The sequence below is a fragment of the Ruditapes philippinarum genome, unplaced genomic scaffold, assembly GCF_026571515.1.
Source record: "Ruditapes philippinarum isolate M1 unplaced genomic scaffold, ASM2657151v2 ctg1274_1_1_1_1, whole genome shotgun sequence".
Lineage (NCBI taxonomy): Eukaryota > Metazoa > Mollusca > Bivalvia > Venerida > Veneridae > Ruditapes > Ruditapes philippinarum.
In genome coordinates, this window is record NW_026863688.1 from 183653 (window position 1) to 200055 (window position 16403).

Consider the following 16403-nt stretch of genomic DNA (forward strand, 5'->3'; position numbering starts at 1 on the left):
CATCAAATGTGTTATTGTCATTAATTGTTCCATCATTTGAAAAATTAACATTTTTGAAAAATTCATACATTTCATCGATACTTGCTTCCGTTTTGCATTGACTGTTATTATTACGAAGTAAATTCCAATATTTCCTGGGATCTTTGATTTTTAATTTGCGAAATTTATCAATGTTTCTATTCAAATGTTTATTTTTAAACGAACGCATAGTATTTTTGTATATCTTACTTTTTTCTTTAAGATTATATTTGTTTTCGTCAGTTTTTCTTAATTGTTGTTGTTTGCTATGTCGCGAATCTATGTCCCTGTTAAGCGAAGTCAGCATTGAACTCCAATCTTTGCGATCTAGGAGTACAAAATCAAACGATGATATTGTTGACTGGAAATTATTGCGCGAATGTGAAAGAATGTTTATCCGGCCATTAACTATCATCAAAAGGCTGGTAATGTCTTTTGATAATAAATGTTGTTTTACTTTATCCTAGTTTTATTGGGCATGTGTTACAACTCGAGGTCATAGTACGGTCAAAAATTGATTTTTGATTGTTAATACACCATTTACTGCTCGACGGCATGTGATGTGTATGTAATAAAGTACCTTAGTGTGAAATAAAAAGTTATGTTTAAACAATATTTTATTTATAAACATTTCATATATATGTCTCCGTTTTCGTTGTATGAAGAGTTTATAGAAGTTACATTATCCTGTTTCACATTCTATCTTAAATAAATATGTTCAAACAAAACAGACTTGAAAAAGTAAATAAATAAATAATCAATAAATTAAAAAAAAAGTAAAAAAAGGATGAAACACACATCGGAAATTATGTGATATACGGGCATTTTTCATTTAAAACTGATATAATACTTTATGAGAATAATGAAATATCTATGTGCTCAGCATGTTTAATGTTAGTAACCTTATAATTTACAAGGTGTAGGCGTCAAAATACATAAAATAAACGACATGATGTATTGAACGCTTTGTAGTCTTGTATAATGAGTATTAAGTAGGTAGTTAACATTTTAAAAACATGTGAAAATTGTACAATGCATGTTGTTGAAAGTGAATACCACTTTCTTTTAATCTGTACTCATTATTCTGAAATTCGCAAAAAATATTTTCCAAACACAGCATGGCCATCTTTACCTAAATTTTATAGTTTAATGTCAAGTAGAAAACAGTCAACTTTACTAAATGTATCGAAATTTTTAAATGAAGCATTTTTGAAAAGAAATGAAATTAATATGTAAGTTAATGCATGTCATATACTTTACTGTTTCTCCAAATCAGCTTCGCAATGATGTAACAATTGTATAACAATTATATGTAATTTGATGCATGTGTGATTTGTATATATATATTGTAGTTTGTTAACCTTTGCCAGAGGCATTTTGTGTGCTGATTATGCAAATAAAATATTGAATTGAATTGAATTTAAACTCATTAAAAAAAAGATCTAAAAAAATATGTCAGTTAGTGAGAAAATTAACACTGACATTGTTCAAAGGACATCAACCTATTTTACGAGTAATTTACTAAAACTTGTTCAAGGACGGTGCCAAACTGCGTTTCGTTAACGCAAAACGCCCAGATTTCAAAAACTTTTATATCAAAAGTCATCATGTTAAGAAGGCTGTATTTCTTATTTACTTCAGTTAAAAAATAACAACTACCCAGCTTTCCTAACCTATAATTTTGACTTCCCGACATGATCTATTTACTTTTTAAATTGTAGCAGATATATTTATTATTATTATTTATTTGTTAAAGTCTCATCAATATACATACATACAAGTTACAATGGATTTAACTCAATACAGGATTGGAGCAATACCTGTAGACGCTTGCAGAAATCATGATCATAAAACAGACAAATATCGTTTTTTTCGCCGATTTTTACATTTTTCATTCATTATCTGACATAAATCGTTGTGAAAAGATGAATTAGACGTTTTAAAGTTCATTCCTTTTGGGTGAAAAAGCAAGATTTTAGCATTTTATAGTTCAAGCGCCTTGTCCGGTATATACCGGAATACGGTATTTAGTGTGGTGCTCCAATCCTTTTTTTAGTCACACTCGTTACAATCAACATACATGTATATACAGTCATGATAAAAAAGTATATTGCCACTCCATAGTGAAGTTATAAGAGACTTGGTCATATTATGTTACAAACATCATATACATATTACAATAAATCATACCAATATGTGTAGTGGCCTTATCAGGCAGTTTTGTTCCAAATTAAAATGCGTTATGTTATGCCAATAAAAGCATGAAGAAATAAACCCTGTATCTTAGGTCACTTTGTTTAATATAGTTACAGGGGTTCACGGATCAATGCAAATTTTATAAAGTATAATTAAAACTATGAAAAGAACGACTTTAATTTTTCATAAATAAATTATGTTTTACAACGTTGCTTTAATAAGTTCATTAGTTACGGTCACTAATTATTCCAAACATTGTTCTATTTATTAAAAAATATCCGACGAATTTTTATACAGTCAATTCAATAAATATCAAGTAAGCATGTGGTGACATAATTATCCAGATAGGAACGCGTTAAGCGCAATTCATTGGAAACGTTCTGACTATTGATTTGATAAGATAAGTCGGATAATCTCGGGTAATTTCACTACACTACTACCGAAACGTTTAAGGGCCCCCATTAGACGAAATCATGATGTGTAAGACGACTGATTTTAGTTCAATCAAATTTGTTATTCACAAAGATTTAAGAAAAACAACGTTTATTGAGCCGAAACATTTCTCGTTATGCTTGAAGTTTTTGTCTGTGCGAAAAGGTATCTTTTCGTCTTTAGTATAACATTTATCTTTATGAGAAAAGTTCGCCGATACAAAAATCAACAACAACAACAAAACAAACAAACTTCAAGCATTTTGAGTCAAATGACTAAAAACGACAAAACAAATGATCTTGTCTAGTTTGTGAATAGAATGAATTGATATGGGTTAAAACATGTAATACTTATCCATTCGAACACAAATCAGTCGTCATGATAGCACTAAATGGAGGCGGCCCTTTAACGTTTCCGTAATTGTACACTTTATACTGTTCTAAAGGCAGCCTTAAAGCACGCTAATCGTTTCAATTATTATTAATGAGTATCACACTGAGTTCTTTTTCTCGTGCCAAATGTGTCAATCTTGTTATTGATTTAGTCCACTTAACACTAATTGCTTACAACAGCTTTAACCGTTTATGGTTTTTAATATGGCTTAGTAATAAATAAATTAGTTTTATATAGATCATGTAGATAATAGGTTGAATATGGTCCTCGTTTTATATCTGGTATTCAGTTATGTTTTGATTTTCTTCCATATAACATAGCTAAACATATAACAAGTAATATTGTCTGAGTAAAAAAAACAAAGTAATTATAAAAAATAGTGTAAATTATGATCAAAACATACCACTTTAGCTGCCAACAATTTTAGAAGAGCACGAACATTTTGGTTAGATTGTCAATCTCTAAACACACGGTACGTATGTTTGAGCCTTACTTAAGACATAAACGTAAATCTTTGCTCGTTTTGCAGATTAACTGAATAGGTCTATAAGCGGATTGGTTTATGTTACCTTCCTATAATCTGCATTTACTTACATATCTATGTTATATAACGGATATCATCTTAGAAGCCGTTTCAATGGTTATCCATAGGCAAATTTTTATTTAAATGATGAACAAAACAACATACTATCATTGCACTGCATTGTCATAAAAAATTGCTCACGCAATGGTGATTTATTTTTCGAAGAATTTTGTTAAAAGGGTACATACTTGAAATGATTTTTGTTTTCATTTAATTTAATATAAATTCATAATTATCCGAATGGTATTAATGTTCGTGGTAATCTTAATTTTCAACGAAATTTTACAATACCCTTTTACATTATTTACACTTAACACACAGGCAATCTACAAATTTAAGACCCAACGAATATGTTTCATATATGAGCCGCGTCACGACAAAACCAACATAATGGGTTTGCGACCAGCATGGATCCAGACATGCATCCGCGCAGTCTGATCAGGATCCATGCTGTTCGCTTACAAACTCTATAACAAGTAGAGAAACTGATAGCGAACAGCATGGATCCTGATATGACTGCGCGGATGCGCAGGCTGATCTGGATCCATGCTGGTCGTAAACTCGTTATGTTGGTTTGTCGTGACGCGGCTCATATATATACATATGTTTGACAATATTACGAAATTGTTTATACCCACGAAATTAAATGAATTTACAGAATCTACCTAAGCTTAAAGCTACCTTATCTTCTGATGTTTGTTACATAAACAAAGTTCAAAGTTACCGACTTAGAACAGTATCCAATATCATTTTATTGTTGTTCATGGCGGAAATGTAATGTCAAGGTTATAACGCCTGTGAAACCTAATTGACGCATTTTTAAGTTACATTTTTGAAACATTAATGGCTCGGAAATAAGATTTTTCATTCTACTTAAGAATACCATTTCAATTCTAGATAAATTATTCATACATTCTGCCATTTATTGAATGTATTTCTACGCCTACAGCGTCAGTTAATTCAAGAAAATGCGACACTTTTATCACTTAAATAATGGGGGGAATGTCTAGAATGTATACAAAATATTGTGCTTCCTTTAAGCGAATATTGTTTAGGATAAAATGTTTATATTTGCGGTTTACATTATATCAACGTTTTTAGTCTTTTTATATTTAATATGTTAGAAAATCTTGTCTATGCAACAAATCTCTAGTGAAAGGTTCAAGGACGAGATTTTTAATTATCAAATAAAATGCCGCTTTTATATACTTTACCGGTATGTCACTATCTTTCAATGTATTTATATTTCACCATTGCTTATTTCCTCGTTTTGCACACGCTATATATAAAATGGTTATAAAATAGCGATCCATTATTTTGCTGTTTTTGGGACAACAACATGTTGTGATACATTACATTCGTTCTACAAATTAGGTAAAGCTACCTACTGACTTCCTTTATAACCTTTTCTAGACTTGTTAATTGTTCACCTAATGAAATTACAACATTTGTAGATCCTGTATATATATAAACGTGAAAGTCATTTTTAGTTTAATCATTTTAGTTCGGTTTGCCTTATTGCATTTGCTGAAAAAAAAGCGAAAAGTACCAATTAATTCGTCATTAATTCTGGAATAACAGTAGTGAAGAAGTCAAATTCTAATAGTACATTCTAATTTGTCTGAATCAACTTACGACAGTGCACCTTTTACAGTGAATTGTCTATATTGGAGGATCTGTAGATTATTTGAGAAAGGCAACAATATGATATTTGGCGTGATGTTTGGTTCATAATTGAGTAAAGGTATAACATTAAACATATTTTAATGAAGGTCATTTATCTAAATTAAGTATTAGGAGTATCAAAACCGCTATCACTTCATTGAACTAATCGGTAGGGCTGGTATACAAGTAAACGTTGTCGTGACCCAGTAACACCTTCAATCCATGATATCTGTGTTAAATGGCGACCTTTACCACTAGTTTACCAACATTTTCTTTTACAATACAAAAAATATGACGTATTTCGGTCATTTTGATGCCAGAGAATATAATCCTTCGCAGTATATGTTAAAATACAATTGACTTTATGCCGTGTAACTGCAATTTTCAATTTCAAAATTTGCTTTTAATTCCTTCGCAGGATCTCCCATTTTATTGAACTCTGTAAGAAGACAATTACAAGACTTGACGGATTTGTTACAAAGTGATCAGGAATAAGTTACTTGTATTTGTTTCGCGCCTCTTCATAAAAGAAATGTATACATTTCTGTAGTTTCTACATTCATTTCAATAGTAATGCTATTATTTTTGTCGTATAGCAATAAATAAAGCCGCCAAAGCGTTAAAGGTTACTGACCCTCAAATGTCATGTCAATTGAAATGTCAAGAAATGTCAAGAAACTGTTTATCAATTCTACCAACAATAATATTGTATATATCTGACTGGACCGATGCTTTAAAGAAGCTTGGTCTACTATGGGCACATTTTCCACAAGTATTCCAAATATCGATAAAACAAAAACAGTAGATATGTATGACATTCTTAAAAATTGCTTGGAAAAGAATATGTTGATAAAGTTTTAAGTGATTTATTAAAAACGTTTATATAATTGGCAATAATATTTTATTCTAGAAAACTTCATCATCTGCTATATAAATATATATGTTATATCGATTCATATATCTCATACTTTCCAACAATATGCATAATATTTATAGAATTTCCTTTCTTCTGCTTATAAAGTATTAAATAGTCATGGTATCTTTGACATTGACATTTTTTTGCGGTAAAGTTCAAATATACGACTGAGAGAGGTTCAAAAATGAAGATCTTATAGAACGCCCACAACAGCAACTTTAACAAAATATGTTGCAGACTTGGTTTCAGTAAATCTGTTTATGGACGGTAGTGGTAAGTACAAGTATCGCCAACGCTCCCTAACACCGACTCTACATTTCAGCGTAAAACAGTGAAATATTTGAATTATGAAATTTTAGACGTGTAATTAAGTTCCCACTGACGACCGATGTGAAGTGCTTCTAAGCTAAAATCATTGTTTTATTATACCAATCCTCCAATCTTCATATGAATTACCGATTCCTATAACTTATTAATTTACCCCTCCCCCCACACACCGCTCCCAGTAATCAATCATCCTTACATTCAATTTCAATATAAAAATATAATAAGCAATAAATTATCACGTGCTGAGTCAATTCTCTAGATCGGAAAGCAATTAGTGTGATAATCAGAAACATGCTGTCTGTTGCTTTGATAAGATTACGTAGATAATCAAAAGCATGGTAAATCATTACCCAGTGGGTCTTTTCGTTGTGCGCTGATGAATTTCTTTAATGTTAAGAAATCATCCTATATTAAAAACAGCGTGATTTAATGCCAATAATTATTTATTAGATATCACGCTGTGCTTGTTATCGGAGCTATTATATTGTATCAAAGGCATTTCAGGTAAATCCGACTAGGAGAAAAGCAAGCTTATAATAAGATACTATTATGATCCTAGCAATATTTCCTTTTGCAACAGTGTCAACTTCAATCAGTTGGTAATTACTGATGCAAATTAGGCAGGACATTTTGCAGAGGAGTTGTTGTTTTTTTTTTCTCCTAAATTGTAATTTGTGTTGATGCTTGTATTATAAAACTTGTTCATTTATCACGACTCACGACTGTGCACAATTATTCCGTCATCCTGCGTTACATTTGATATAGTGTTCTCATTAAGGCACGTTACAAATGGTGCATAATGAAACTCTAATAGTACTTAGTAAGCAAGTGTTCGTCTTTCTCAACGCTTAACTGACATTCTTCTATTTTGATTATTGTTACATAAAATTTACTCCATACGATTTATTTAATTTAAACAATGCTTCAGTGGTAAGTGCTGATTTGCAAGCACAACTGTCTTAAACCGTGTAATTATTTTTTTTCTAAAAAAATGTAATTATTATAATGTGTTTTGAAAATGATTTCAAGCAAATCAATAAAAAAATTAGAACAAACTACCGTTTGAGCTACACCCATAGAAGTGAGGGACAAGTAGTTCAGGGTCAGCGACCATATTAACTCGTATACGGAGGCCCCTTAAATAATTGATTTTAGAATAATAAGATATACTAAGATAAAAGAAAGGAATTACTTTGAACATTGAGACCAATTCTTTTTTTTTTTTTTACTTTTTTAAATTTTTACTTTAAATATACCACATAGCGTGAAGGCATTTTTTTTATTCATACTATTTTGAGTGTTATTTGTTCTATTGGTTAGAACGTTGTATAACTCGTCATGGAAACACAAATATGAAAAGAACAACACAATAATGTGGTATTCAAACTAAAAGGATAATTTGTAAAACATGTAATACTATAACAATTAAGACATTTACATTTCTGAAGGTCCATAAACACCCAAAAATTTGTTTACATGCCCTGTAACAGTTTGAAAAATGTTGCTCATTGACCTTGTAGACTCTTTCTTAGCAGCTAAATGAACGCACTTAGTTTGAAGTAAACGATTGTGGAACATTTGACCTTGGCGCAGGAGCGTATCATTGACCATTTAGCAGAACCATCTTATGTTTCTTTTGCTTTAGGAATTTAGATTAGTAATTAAGTATTTTGTACGAAAGTAAACATACCACTTTATTCATTTTCTTTTTGTTCTGAGACTACGTTTATGACAATTAATGTGTGTTTTCAAATTTTAATAAGGGTCCATCCGTCCTTTCAGGCACTGAGAGTACGGACCCCGGACATGTCAGCAATCGTGTCTTTTGACAAATAATTACACATTCAGGGCTTTCATCAGCTGATAATCTTTAAATATACTTTTAATCCATTATCAGAATAGTACTATAATACAAATTTTAGCTCTTTCTAAAAAAGGAAATATATTCTAATTTCTCGGGGTCAATGCGCTTTTAAGCAGGAACTTCTCAATAATATTGGAAGCTCGTTGTATTCCAGAATTCGTGCCAAGGATGTGATTTATTTTAATAATGATTATCAGATTACATTCATATCTTCTCCGGAAAGTCATTAAAGATGAAGAGTCCTTAATAGGACGTTACATGTTATTGATTTTTATTATCATCATCTTGCTTTAAAGGCACATTAAGCCTAAAAAATGATAACAGTTTTTTTTGTTGTTCCTGCGGCAAACATTTGCTTCATATTGATCACATAGTGGATTTATATTATCATCATCCAGCACATTTTTATTCAGGCGATAAACTCGCACTATTGCCTGCATAAAATTGTGCTGAATGTAAAATTATTTGCGATAAAGGTAGAAAAATGTTAACAAAATGGTATTTTGACCACCATACAAAATACTTAATTGCAAAAATTTTACTAATTACCAAATTTCAAAAGGAGCAAAAGATGGTTCATCTTGTAAATGGACAATGCGTAGCTTTCTGGAAACTGTAAAAGGACATGAAAAATAAAGAAGCTAAAAAAAAACAAAAAAAAAACAAAAAAAAACAAAAATAAAAACTTAATCATTTTTTAGACTAAATGGGTCTTTAAAACGTAGAAACCTAAAAAAATCAAAAAGGAAAAAAAGATTTCTACAAAGAAAACTAAAATTTAATTGTTAAAGCAGGGCAATTTTCGAGTAATGCGTATAAAAAACCGAAAACAGGAAACAGAATATTTGTAAAAAATTACGTCTGTATAATTTTACAAACGGTTTGCAAGCGGCAACATCAAAAATGAAATTTCCGGTTTGGGCGGTACATGTAGCTATTCTTTTCTGACCGCCCGCTTACGTCATCGTAAGAATTAAAGTCTGCTCTTTTTTTTTCGCTATGGCGTATGTAACAAAGAAGGAGCATGTTCTGTAAGGTATAATCTTGCAAAATGTGAAAATTTAATTGCAAGAAACAGATTGCTCCTGTTAGTACTTTCGAAACGCCTGTGTGGTGCGTCTTAACTGAACAATTGTCACGGACCTGTTGTCTACCTAATATCAGCAAAATCAGTTAACCAAATAATTTAATTATCTTAATGTATATTTTCAGATAGCAACTTTGTCCTCGGTAACGCTCAGGCTTCTGGCTGTCCCGTGGTGTATTGCTCAGACGGATTTTGTGAACTAACTGGATTTCCAAGATCACAGGTGATGGGTCGGAGCTGTGCTTGCAAGTTTCTCTTTGGAGATGAGACTCTAGTAGACGAGAAAGGAAAGATCGAAACAGCCCTTGAGAATAAAACTGAGCTTAAAACAGAACTGTTCTTTTACAAAAAAGATGGTGAGTTCTGTTTATATACCTCACATAACTTTGCCTTATGTAGTTTTCAAGAATGTCTAATAATACCACTAAACTTGTATTAGTATTGATTGTCAAATTTCGCGATCCATTAATGAATGTAGACTCTTGAATTTCGCATTTACCTATAGATACACGTTAAGGATATGTGTTTGTTTTGAGCCAATATCAGATATTTTTGAGTAGAGAGAACATTGCATTTATTTTGAATTACCATGTGGAACAACAACAAAAAAAGAAAGAAACCCCAAAAAAGACGACTTGTTTACCTTTTGAACTTAAACAGATTTTGTTCCACCGTTTTTATTAAAGCGTTGGAAACAGACGCATGTAATAAAAAAACGGCGTTAGTCGTACGCCTATGCGAACATTGACCTAACAAAAATAATTCAAGATCATAGTGATCATTGTGGGTTTACGTTTTATATTTTAAATGACATTGTGATGCTTTTATAGATAAAATAAAGAACAAAAAGCAGCAATTAATAGCTGTTAAACTTAACGCAATCTTAGAGGGAAAAATACAGAAGTTGTATCACTTATAGTAAGCTATATGGATTAAAGTATAGGTTATAGGTTATATACAGAGTTTTAAGAAATTAATTTTCGAACGAACGAAGTGAAGCGAGAAAATTAGTTTCTTAAAACTCTGTATATAACCTTTGTATCATAGTTTTGAGACCTTTCTGTTGAAAATGTGTCAGGGTTAAATCGTATACATATACATGCACAGTGCGTTAACTGGAGTGCGGGTATTAGTTACCCGCACTCAAGAGCATGTCCATTGATTGGCTCATGTTTGCTGGGGTTTACATTGTGACGGCAGTGAAAGTGAAATCGACAGAAATGTCATATTTAGATGCTCGTTCATTGGTTCATTTTTGCCGGGGTTTCATATTGTAACAACAGGGAACGTGTTTTTATGTTTGACTATGATACAAAAGAGAAAGAACACCAAAACCCTCGGTAATCTGATTAATACTCGGGGGGCTACGCCCCCTCGTACAAATCAGATAACCTCGTGTTTCGGTGCTCTTTCTATTACATAACCGACTTACAGTTAGCCCCGTCTATTCACACCGAGTGCACTATGTAAATAGGCGGAGTCCATTAAATCGGCTCATTTAACGTATTTAATACATACAGTTGAGTAAAAGCATGGAAAATACTTCGGCAAAATTTAAACAAAATAGAGCGATTTCATTGGCAGACAAACTTTGACGAACTGTAATTTGACTAATAAAACCAAGTGTTCGGTTTACAAGCATAAAATTAAAAAAAATCTATTCAATATCTTTCTAAATTCGGGCAATGATTGTAATGGTCGCTGATTTAGACATCATGTGGGATTAGTAGCCGGTCATCAGCAAAGAAATAGGTTTTTTGTTTGTTTTGGGTTTTACGTCACATCGACACAGTATAGGTCATATCGCGACGTTCCAGCTTTACTGGTGGAGGAAGACCTCAGGTGTCCTTCCGTGCATTATTTCAGGCACAAACGGGCACCTGAGTAGAACCACCGACGTTCCGTAAGCTAGCTGGATAGCTTCCTCACATGAAAGAACCCAAAGTCCCTGTCGAAATTCGAACCCACAGCGGTGAGGGGCAAGTGGTTTGAAGACAACGACCTTAACGACTCGGCCACGGACGCCCCCTATAGGTCATTGTTGGTTAGTTATCCAGGAAATCCGGTAAAATGTATCGAAAGCCAAAATAAAACCATAAACATGCTAATACAGGCGTAAAAACAACAAACAAATAGTACTTTACTTGTTAAACTATCACCATGTCTTTTTCAACTTTCTACCTCATCCGGTTGTATGTAACAAACACACCATATGGTGTTGTTGTATGTCAATTTTTACGATCTTTTAATATATAAGAGCTGTCAAGATATATTCGCTCGACTTTTTGTCTTGAAAAAGTCCCCAAGGAGTGGACATATTTATAAACTTGAGTAAATCGTACGGATAAGCAAATTAAAACTATTTTACCACCTGAGCAATGATAGATCTTTGTAGCCAAAGCATAAAAGATGTTTTTTAATCGATAAGAAAGTTTAAAGTTTCGCTTTAGAGAAAAACATCTTATTCATATATTTAAAGTATTTCGAAAAGTATTGTCATGTATGTAATAAAACATTCCACATGGTTAGAAACAGTAATATATATAAAACAATTTCATCCCTTACTTAGGAACGCCTCTGTGGTCGAGGGGTTAGAGTCGATGACGTCTAATCCAGTTACCTCTCTGGCGTGGGTTCGATCCTCGGGAGATGCTTTGGTAGTTTAGCACGGAGGAAGGTAGTCTAGTACTGGTGTAACTCTCCAGGAACGATGGTTAGGAAACTACCCGCCTATATGATTGAAATACTGTTGGGAAAAGGCGTAAAATGAAACAAAAAAACACAATCCCTTACTTTCCCCTTGTGGCTGAGGGGTTGGGCATTATAATTACAGCCACCGTTTTAACCCTGTGTGATCGTAAGGGGCGACTAAATTATTAGGGGTCTATGCATCTCTTAGCTCTAGCAGGTGAGATTGTTTTAGCCCCAGCTGTTGCTTATAGTTCGTAACACCAGCGGTTAGCCAAAGTCATATTTCTTGCTTCGGCACCATATGACCTTAACTGTGTTGCTGCGCCGTAAAGCCAAACAAAACAAACACTATTGAATTCAACATTCACTGGTTCATTACTTCTACATGTACACCACTGTCTTGTTTTAACATCGTGCTTATAAATTCATTTGACTGTTTATTAAAGTATTAATTTAATTATCCTTTATTTAATACCAGGTGATCGTTTTAAATGCTTGTTGGATATCGTGCCAATTAAAAACGAGAAATCCCAGGTTGTTCTTATACTGGTATCGCACAAAGATGTTGGTGGTAAGACAGAGAAAGGTGAAGATACAGAAGGGGAAAAGTCAAGTAGTGACGAACATGATAGTGACGGTAAGTCTACGCCACATTTTGCTTCGTCTTTGTGCTCTCTTCTGTTTTTGACCGGTGCCCTGCTGGGTTCATTTTCGGTTGCCGTGTGTGTTTCTAGGTTTTGTTGGGGGGGGGGGAGTGTAACCATTATGTGTGAAGTTATATTTGTAAATATATGCATTAAGAGTTCAATCAGTTAGTCCAGAATTGACTTGCAATATTTATGGTATGTTGGTAATTTCTTCAACACGTTCTCTTCATTTTTTTTTCAAACGCCCGCGTTCAATGAACGCTGCACTTTCTTGCTGATCAAGCTTTATACATTCTAAGGTTTTGTTATCAAAGTAACGGAAAACAGAATGCCTTAAAAAGGCATTGATTCAGACTGTTCATTTTAAAAAAAGAAATTCTGTCAACAATAAAAGCAAAACCATTCAAAATACTCAAACAAGTCTTTTTGACAACTTCCTTAATTTTATATTATTTTACTTTTGCTTAAGAATACCTCGAAATTGCCTGTTGTATAGTAGAATTGAAGCCATAAATACCAAGAAACAACAAAACGTCAGACGATGTAATAGATTGCTTATTTCTATGAAAGTATAAATCAAAAAACACAATACTGTAAGATATGAATTACGAGAGGAAAGAATCAATGCGATTCTCTTCCGATTAGCAAATTCTCTGTCGTCTGAGTAGCTATTTATCTGTAGAGAAAAGCAGCGTGAAGTAGAAATTAGCCGTTTGTCTTGGTTCTAAGACAAAATGTGACAATAACGCATTTGCTTATGTAAATATGTGTCTTTCAAATTTCAAACATAAAAAAACATCGAAGAGAATCGTTTATTATAACAAGGTTATTTGGTAATTGATGACAGAAAGGAATATTTAAAATTTTGAATTAACTGACGTGTCAGCCCGTGTTTGAAATTATATACTGGTCATCTGAGGTTTTCCTTCTCCAATAAATCTATAGAGCCGCTATATGACTATTTGAGTGTCGGCGTGGCTTAAAAGCAGAAAGAGAAGAGATAAAAAAAAACACAACTTAGTTTGAAAAACACATACCATTTTACTGAAAATGTCTGATTTGAATAAAAGAATGAATAATAAACGGGAAGCTGCGTTCCCTATAACAGGTCAAGTATTGGTGGTCTTTTCTTTAAAAAAACTGCCAGTTTTTTTAACTACACTATATATTTACATTGTGACCACCTATAGTGTGTGGAGTTTTAAACAACACACCTACTATATGTGAAGTCAGAACATGTTTATTTTATATTTACAAAGATACTGAATAGCAATTATCAATAGTTCCTGCATAGTTTATCTTTAAAAAACAGAAAGAGAAAAGATAAAAAAAACATAAGTTAGTTTTAAAAACACATATCTTTTTTTGGAAAAATAAATTATTACAAAATAAACATGTTGCCAATACCTTGTCAACAAATAACGTTAACTAAACGTCTTGATTCGTTTTTGGTACCAGATTGTTTTCTATTTGAAAATGGCAATATCAACAGTAACTTATTGTTATTGATACATTAATGCCAAAACGTGACATTCCTAGAGAAATGTGTGACAATGGTATCTTATTTAAATAACTAAACTTGTTCTGTCAGATAGATTTGTCAATTTTATCCATCTTACTTACCAATTTATTGATAATTTTATCAACAGAGGAGCACGTGTTGTCATAAGCCATGTCCGTGCAAGAGACAGTAAATTATAATACAGTGCTACTTCTGTATAGCAACCATATGTAGACCAATAACTTTTGTTATAACAACAATAAAAGTTATTCTGTAATTTACAAAGTAAGATTTTATTGAACGCCGCCTTTGCCTGTTGATTTTGTTTATCATATTTTACTTAAGGTTTAAATTAGAGGCCATCTGTTTTAAAACATTTCACGGTACTCTTGTTAACAGTTGTAATCATTTGAACAGTTTTCATACGACATTATCTAGAAGCGTGGTGCCAACTATTATTAAATAGTATATGTGTATAATGAATCCTCACAATGAAATTCTTACTGAATATGTCTAATTTAAATAAAAGAATGAACAAACTATATGGGAAGCTGCGTTCCCTATCATAAGTCCACTAAAGTTAATCTTATTCATATCGTTACCACCTATAGTGTGTAGGTGTTATCTTAACATAAAATATCCTAATTGTCTGAAGTCAAATCATGCTTATTTAATATTTACAAAAAGGCCGTGTAGCAATTAGCAATATTTTCAAATATAAAATTTGAGCATAGTATATCTTTAAAATACTACTCGTATTATAATTACAGAGGAAATGGCAGAAGCATATCGGCGATGTCAAGCAAGACGTGGCAGGGCGTCGGGTGCTATGCCAGGCACTGCCGGATATGCAAGTCAGCGTCGCAGGAGCCGTGCAGTATTGTACCACCTGTCTGGCCAGTTTGAAAAACACAACAGAGCAAACCGTGCTAAGACTAAATTACAGCAATTAAATAAGGTAATTTTATACACTATTTGATTCAAATATGACAAGTTCAAATCATTACATGTATTAGAAAAAATACTGTTTTTGTGTTTCTCTGTTTGAACTTCATTTATATTTCTTTTCTTATAAGATATTTGAATAAACTTTAAGGAAGTCGTTTTGAATAGACTAACTGAAAATGCTGGTTTGGGACATAAATACAGGTCGCTTGTCGCATCAGTCAGGGAGTTGTTATATTCAGATGCAATATATAGTAATGTACCTCAAGGGGTAGGGGCGTCATTAAGCTAGCCTATTGAACATCGGTTCTTCTACCTGAAAAAAAAATGCACGAGGACGCCGTATGACTCAATAAAAAAATCTTCTCAAGGGGTAGTAAGAATTAGGTCGTTGTAGAAAGGATGTCGCTTTAAACGTAGAATCACTAAGGATGGATTGATTTAAAATTGAATGATTATGGAATTTGGTGTAATTTTGAAAAACATATTTTGAAAACGAATCATAAGAGAAATTTTATGCATTTTATAATTCAATTGAAATGTGATACAGTTATCGTTTTAATAAATCTGTGTTGATGTTTAGATATTTTCAGTATATTTGTGTATGAATGTCAATTTCCATTATTTATGTTTATTCTTGTAGATTTATTTGTTTTACAGTTTAGCTCAATGTCTGCGAAAATGCCAGAATATAAAGTTCAAGAAGTGAAAAAGTCCAAATTCATCCTAATTCATTACGGGATATTCAAGATTGGCTGGGATTGGTTGATATTACTGTGTACATTTTACACTGCCATACTTGTACCGTATAACGCCGCATTCACACTTACTGAGAAAAACAACCAGAGAGATTCTATTTATTCCGATGTTGTTGTTGAAATTTTATTTATGTTTGGTAAGTTTTTAATTTATCTATTGTAAGTATATATATATTCTTTATTTTACCTTTAGCACGCTAAATATTTTAAAGATATACTATGCTAAAATTCAGAATAAGAAAATATTGATAATTGCTACACAGTCTCTTTGAAAATATAAAATAAACATGTTTTGACTTCACACGAAGTAAATATGTTATGTTTAAAATTCTATACTATAATTATTATATATGTGGTTACAATATGAATATATATAATGT

The 16403-nt window shown here is 32.2% G+C and overlaps 1 protein-coding gene across 2 annotated transcripts in view; it reads left to right on the top strand.

The window, feature by feature from the left end:
- Positions 1-16403, top strand: part of LOC132722994 (potassium voltage-gated channel subfamily H member 8-like) — a 118652-nt gene that overhangs the window by 77197 nt on the left and 25052 nt on the right. For both annotated transcript variants that reach the window (XM_060707641.1, XM_060707640.1), the window contains exons 3-6: positions 9607-9837; positions 12651-12809; positions 15091-15278; positions 15926-16160. In XM_060707641.1, the coding sequence (XP_060563624.1) occupies positions 9607-9837; positions 12651-12809; positions 15091-15278; positions 15926-16160 (813 nt within the window). The remainder of the gene's footprint in view (positions 1-9606; positions 9838-12650; positions 12810-15090; positions 15279-15925; positions 16161-16403) is intronic.